Genomic DNA, 7,371 nt, shown 5'->3' with positions numbered 1-7,371 from the left:
ACAGATCTTCATGCTACCTCGTCAAGTGAGACAGTCACTGAGCGTGGGTCACACAGATCTTCATGCTACCTCGTCAAGTGAGACAGTCACTGAGCCCAGGTCGCACAGATCTTCCTGCTACCGAGTCACATGAGACAGACACTGAACCCAGGTCACACAGATTCTGCACTGATGGGGCACTGGTGACATCCTGTGGAATAACTACAGAGGTGATGGCTGCAGTAGTACGGCCAGAGCCAAGATCCTATGAGGTGAGCTGAGGACTAGAGACAACAGAGTCTAATGTAATCCTTTAAGTATTTGACTATAAAACTATAGTTACTCCAGCCAAACTCCCCAGAGTCACCCTCTTTCATTCACCCTCTCCCCCTGCGTTCCTCCATCAGCAAATCCCTGTGCTTGACCCCAGATAGGTCTTCCCTTTCCACTCTGCTCCCTGCTACCACTCTCTCCAAGCCACCACCATTTCTAATCTGGATCTGGCAATACCCACCAATATGGCCTCTCCCTCATGTGTGCCAGGCACTGTCTTGGGTGTTGGCAATATGTCTACCTCCTAGGCAGGGACCTACAGCTGCAGACCAGGGTCCTGTGGTCAAAGGATGAAGTTCCTAAACTAGGAAGAGACTGTTCTGCTAAATTGGGCCAGTCCATCCCACAGAGCATTTACTTATGCTATCATGAAGAGAGAAGAGAAGGCAGTGGCTTTCAGACTATTGCTTATTTTTTTTTTAGAGACAGAGTTTCACTGTGTTGCCCTCAGTAGAGTACCGTGGCATCATAGCTCACAGCAACCTCCAGCTCTTGGGCTTAGGTGATTCTCTTGCCTCAGCCTCCCAAGCAGCTGGGATTACAGGTGCCCGCCACAATGCCTATTTTTTGTTGCAGTTGGGCTGGTGGCCAGGTTCTAACCTGCCACCCTTGGTATATGGGGCAGGTGCCCTATTCCCTGAGGCACAGGCGCTGCCCCAGACTACTGCTTTTATAATTTGCTTTTTCTTATGAGAGTTTTTACACATTGGTTATTTTGTACTGCCTCTATTAGATAGCAGAGAAGCTGACTACCCAGGTCCCACAGGAGAAATGAGAAGGTGCGTCAGTCATCTCAGGTGTGGGTGAGGGAGGCAGGTCATATTCCAAAGGGGATGACAAGGATCGGGCTGTGTCCACAAAGCTTTGTGGAGAATAAATTTCTTTGTGCCCTTCTCTCTACAACATGGGGAGTGCCATTCTACCCAAACCACAAAACAATTCAAGCAGAGGCTGCTTCTCCCACAGCAGGTTGAAGAACCAGTGCCAGGTAAGAACTGGTTAACACCTACTGCCACCTTGAGCAGAACACAAGGGACACTGGGGAACCCTTTGGCTGCTACCTGTTCTCTGGCATTCACTACCTGAACCTTTCATTCACTACCTCATTTGAAAAAGAGAGAGAGAAAGATCTTACTGATCTGAGAACTGATTCTCAGCTCCCAAATCTCACAGAAGGACAATCAACAAGTAAATCAATGAAGTAAATAAACTAATTATAGTTGAGGTCAATGCTACTCAGGACAGAAAGGACAGAGACTCCCCCCTCACTGGAGGGGCAGGCAAGGCAGGGAAACCCCTGTCAGCTGGGTGGCCAGTCAAGGGCTCTCTCAGGAGAGGACAGTTGAGATAATAAGCAGCTATCTATCTCAGTAGGCTGCACGAATCACCTGTAAAATGGTGCTGCTTTTGCAGTATTTTCTATGAGCAGGAGAAAGTAATACTTACCCACTCCTCCAAAGGGGAGAGAATTGAGTATGAAGTGCATGATGACATCATTGCCTGTGACACCACCACTGGACGTCTCGTCAATCATCCGTTTGATGAGCTGAGAACAGACCCCAGGCATCCAGGTCAGTGACACTGCGCCTTACAGAACGCCCTGTAGGGCTGTGTGCTCTAGGGATGCACGTTCCGGCTTTGTGTCAGTGGGAGTTCTCAAGTTTGGGGACACTACACCAGACAGATAATCTAAACTGTGGCTAATTCACCCAACATGACAGACATCTAACTTTTCAGATGCATGTCCAGTGCACTGTGGGTGGCGGCCTGAACCTTTGTGCCACCGAGAGTTGTAGTCTCCCAACAGCAGCCAAAGGTTCTGTGTTTACCAGAGATAATTTTGACTATGTTCTAAGTCTTCGAAAATTATCTCAATCTCTGCTCTAAATTATAGCATGTGTTAACTAGGTATTATTTGGTCTTTATGAAATGCAAAAGTATTTAAGAGTTTGGATCGAGCATCCTATTTTTCTTTTTTTTGGCAGTTTTTTGGTGGGGCTGGGTTTGAACCCACCACTTCTGGTATATGGGGCTGGCGCTCTACTCCTTGAGCCACAGGCGCCACCCCACGAGCATCCTATTTTTTAAGAAATAAATTGTTGGTTGGCCTAAGACCCAAGAAGGCATGAGGACGTGTGAGAAGCAAATGTTCCCCCAGCTGGTGCCAATAAATCCTTGAGAGCACTTCCTGGCAACTGCCAACCTGGACTGCAGTGACCTCGGGTGACCCTCTGCCTGCAAGTGCTCCACACGAGCTGCAGCCTGGTGGACAGATTCAGGCTTCAAGGTTCCCTCTTGCCCACAACTTCTTTAGGGTCATTTTATTTTTAGCTTTTTATTTTCATTTATTTATTTATTTTTATAGTTTTTGTCTGGGACTGGGTCTGAACCTGCCACCTCTGGCATATGGGGCAAGCACCCTACTCCTTTGAGCCACAGGTGCCACCCAGTTTATTTTTCTTGAGACAGTCTCAAGTTGTCACCCTGGGTAGAGTGCTATGGCATCATAGCTCACAGCAACCTTCACCTCTTGGGCTCAAGCAATTCTCTTGCCTCAGTTTTTAGTGCATTTAGGATAACTGTAAATGTCAAGCCATTGTTTTGTTAATAACCCAGTCATTCCTGGGCCCCACATTTGGTCTCATGTCAATAGCTATCTGTGTTTCAGTAGCATCACAAGCTCCAGAAGCTGTCACATGACCACGCACACATCATCAGCAGCTCCCCAGTCAACGCTGCCTCCTCAGACCTTGACTGGTGCCGTCTTCCTTTTCTAGTTTTCCTGTTCAGAGGGCTCATGACCCGACTTAGCCACCTTGAGGCCCCTGTCCCTTAGCAGCAGCCAGTCACCTAGTGACGTGACTGAGCCATGCAGACAGTGGCAGGGCTGCCCCACCACCAGTCACCTAGTGATGTGACCGAGCCATGCAGATAGTGGCAGGGCTGCCCCACCACCAGTCACCTAGTGATGTGACCGAGCCATGCAGATAGTGGCAGGGCTGCCCCATCACCAGTCACCTAGTGACGTGACCGAGCCATGCAGACAGTGGCAGGGCTGCCCCACCACCAGTCACCTAGTGACATGACTGAGCCATGCAGACAGTAGCAGGGCTGCTCCACCAGGTGATATGGCTCCAACACTCTAACAATAAGATAACGTAGGTGGGAACTGAAATCCACGATGTCACACCATTTACATGGCAGTGCCAGAGTCTTTGTTCCACACAGCCCTGTACAAGTGGATGTGAAAGGCATTTAGATCACAGGGCAGGCTCTTACACAGCAATGCCCTGTGGATTAACATCAGAAAGCCATTTAATGCTGGTACATACAAGTCCTTCCAAGGACAGGAGTTGTTTGTGAGCCAAAAATCTTGTGACACTCACCCCTACAGGCTCAGATCCCCTCAGGCCCCTAACCCCAGGGAGTACATGCAATGATAACCCCAGGGCCTCATTACCCAAGATAGGAATCTAGGAACACAGTCTTCACCTGGTGAACCCTGATGACAGCTGCCTGTGATAGTGAACTATCCTCCACAAATCTTACCTTAGAGTTATGAGAAAACACATAGAGAGCCAGGGGCTTTTCACGTTCATTTATGAAATTTATGGCTTCATCTACATTTTTCACAGGCACTATTGGAAGAATTGGTCCAAAAATTTCTTCTTGCATCACCTTGGTTTCAGGATCAACATCAGTGAGTATTGTTGGAGCTGCAAAGAAAATGAAAATGAGACGCTGAAGCAGAAAACCGACATGCAAGACTCTCATCTTACACGTCCTTCCCTGAGCCTCGTGCCTTCCTTTCCTTCTCCCACCCACATCAAAGCTACTGAAAAGTCCTGGGCATGTGGATAAACCACATTAAACGTCTCCAGAGCATGTGAACTGGGGGATTCCTGTGCAAACCAAAGGAAAGGCAGATGCTCAGATGCGCCTCAATCACATTTAACCCCATTCACAGCCACAGGCACACGTCACTTATTTAACATCCCTCTGTGAACAGCTCATGCTGAGAGACAGTCGCTCTGTGAATCAAATCAGCACTATTTCTTCCGGTGCTTTCCTGCATATTATCTCACTGACACTCATTATAACTCTATAAAGATGGACACTGAAGAGGCTGTGCAGAACATCCCAGCATCAGGGCCAACATAAATGACCAATTAGTAGTGCTCAAAAAGACCCAGTAAACAAACTGGATTGTCAGCCGAAAGAGAAGACATTGCGATGAACAAGTTGGCTCTTTTTCTTTACGCCTGGTTTCTGCGAGGTTATCGTGGCAATGTGACTGGGGACAGCTCTTTGCAGCACCACTGCAGGAGCAAACTGCTGCCCAGACCCACTGCCCACATCTTCACCAGGTCAGAGAACAGATTTACTTTGGGCATCTACCAGGTAAGGTGACCCCAGCTCCAGGTCAGGGCAAAGTCTTAATTAGTCTATAAGCTAATCAGAAAGCCCCTTCCTCTTTTCTTTTTTTTGAGACTGGTTTACTTTGTCACCTTCGGTAGAGTGCCATAGCGTCACAGCTCACAGCAACCTCAAACTCTTGGGCTCAAGTGATTCTCTTGTGTCAGCCTCCTGAGCAGCTGGGACTACAGGCACTCGCCACAACACCCAGCTATTTTGTTAGAGATGGTGGTCTCAATCTTGCTCAGGTTGGTCTCGAACCTGTGAGTTCAGGCAATTCACTTGCCTTGGCCTCCCATAGTGCTAGGATTACAGGCATGAGCCACCACACCCGGCTAGCTCCTTCCTCTAGCCTTGAAGTAGGCAAGTCAATGTGCTGAAGATGAGAACAGAGAGATGAAAAACTTGGTGGTGTGGCAGCGCCTGTGGCCCCAGCTACTGAGGAGGCTGAGGCAAGAGAATCACTTGAGCCCAAGAGTTTGAGGTTACTATGAGCTTTGACCCCACAGCACTCTACTGAGGGGGACAAAGTAAGATTCCTATTTCAAACAAAGTAAATAAATAAAAACTTATTAAAGAAAAACCACATTATTCTAGACTGCTCCTGTCGCTGGCTTGGGCAGATTAGTGGCAAAGCTATCTCCTTCTTCGTGCTATTTTCCCAACCATAAATATAAAGTTCTATTCTGTTTCTCAGGGTTGTTAGAAAGAAAAACAGTTAGATCATATTTGTGTAAATATGGAAAACTAGTACAATACTTGTGGTATTATTAAACACGTACACATATGTACATTTTAAAATAGCTTATAACAAAAGTAGTATTCCAGAAAGCAGTATTTAAGACTTTATGAACTAAATGCTGTGTATTTAACAGTTAGTGTCAGTAAGGAGCACCAGTAACACGGCCACACTGCCATCGTCCCGTAGGAAAAGGTACACTCCCATTACCTATATAGCGGGTGTCTTCATCAGTCTCTCCACCAAAAGCTATCTTTTGTCCTTCCAGCAAGCTTAGGATCCTCTTAAAATGACGAGGATTAATTATCCTTTCATAATCAGGAGACTCTTTTATATTTTCTCCATAAAATTCCTATTTAAAACAATAGGAGCATTTAATTGTTACGAAGACCCATATTTCAGTTTCTTCAGTAAATACAAAATCCACACATGCTTCCAAACAGATCTAATTTTATATGCTCATAGAATCCAATACCCACCCCCCAGGTAATGGTACTAAGCTTAAGCTTTTTGGCAGGTCAAGGACTAAAAGATAAAAGTCCACGTGCATACACACACACAGAAACACTCACGCACACACACACATAGACACACAGAAACACACACGTGCGCGCACACACATAGACACACACAGAAACACACATGTGCACGCACACACACACATCTATCATTTCTGTAGGTCTGGGGGTCCTATGGATCTCTTGGGGTTTACCCATGAGCCTTTCTGGGGATGAAGATAAGAGTGGATGTGAGGAAAGAAGTCTCTGTATCAGGGATCCCCATTTATTTACACACTGGTTGTGGCTTCTCATCCCCGGCAGTAAGGTGGGTGGGTAGCTGCAGCAGAGAACCTACGGCCTGCAAAGCCTAAAATAGTAATATTTACTATCTAGTCCTTTACAGAAAAAGTTTGCCAACCTTTACTCTATTTTGTTGTTTTAATCTTCTCTGAAGTGGTATTTCTACCTATCACAGATGACGGTGAAACTGATCAAAGGATTGAAATACAGCTTTGGTTAAATTACCAAGGTAGAAGAACCTCAATCATCATACAATCAATATTTATTATATAAAACAAAAACAAAGTTACTGCATTGCTACATCACTTCAAAACCTTGTGAAGGCTCTCAATTTGTAATCTCAAATGAAAATGAAGACTGTTCAGACACCCTCCACCAAGAGTGACTCTCAAGTCTGGGTGGTAGGAATCACCCCAGCAGCTTGCTGAAATGCATGTTCCTGGACCCTCACTCTGGGGTCACCAACAGTAGTATTCAATTCTGACCACATCACAGAATCACCTGGGGCCTCAGACAGCCTGAATCAGAACCTTAAGAGGGGCCTCAGCACCCACAGCACAATGGTTATAGTGTCAGCCACATACACGGAAGCCGACAGGTTCGAACCTAACTGGGGCCAGCTAAGTAACAATGACAACAGCAACAACAACAAAAAATATATAGTCAGGTGTTGTAGTGGGCGATTCTCTTGACCCAGCTACTTGGGAGGGTGAGGCAAGAGAATCGCTTAAACCCAAGAGTTTGAGGTTGCTGTGAACTGTGATGCCACAGCACTCTACAGAGGGTGACATAGTGAAATTGTCTCAAAAAAGAAAAATAAAGAATCTTTAGAGGGAAAGGACTGGAAACCTACTTTTAACAGCTCCCTTGTCGTGATTTTGTCGTGATTCTAACAAGCAGCTCAGTTAAGAACCGCTGTGTTGGGCGGCACCCGTAGCTCAGTGGTTAGGGTGCTGGTCACATACACTGAGGCTGGTGGGTCTGAACCCTTCCCCAGCCAGCTAAACAGCAATGACAACTTCAACAACAACAACAAAAATAGCTGGGCGTTGTGGCAGGTGCCTGCAGTCCCAGCTGCTTGGGAGGCTGAGGCAAGAGAATTGT

The 7,371-nt window shown here is 46.5% G+C and overlaps 1 protein-coding gene across 3 annotated transcripts in view; it reads right to left on the bottom strand.

Moving 5' to 3' along the window:
• Positions 1 to 7,371, bottom strand: part of ALDH3A2 (aldehyde dehydrogenase 3 family member A2) — a 33,187-nt gene that overhangs the window by 15,289 nt on the left and 10,527 nt on the right. For all 3 annotated transcript variants that reach the window (XM_023513989.1, XM_003791062.3, XM_023513990.1), the window contains exons 7-9: positions 5,678 to 5,819; positions 3,862 to 4,028; positions 1,759 to 1,858 (exon numbers count right to left, since the gene is read on the bottom strand). In XM_023513989.1, the coding sequence (XP_023369757.1) occupies positions 1,759 to 1,858; positions 3,862 to 4,028; positions 5,678 to 5,819 (409 nt within the window). The remainder of the gene's footprint in view (positions 1 to 1,758; positions 1,859 to 3,861; positions 4,029 to 5,677; positions 5,820 to 7,371) is intronic.

Source organism: Otolemur garnettii, unplaced genomic scaffold (genome assembly GCF_000181295.1).
Source record: "Otolemur garnettii isolate 467f Iridium unplaced genomic scaffold, OtoGar3 scaffold00046, whole genome shotgun sequence".
NCBI classification, from domain to species: domain Eukaryota; kingdom Metazoa; phylum Chordata; class Mammalia; order Primates; family Galagidae; genus Otolemur; species Otolemur garnettii.
This window is presented reverse-complemented; position numbering and strand designations above follow the sequence as displayed.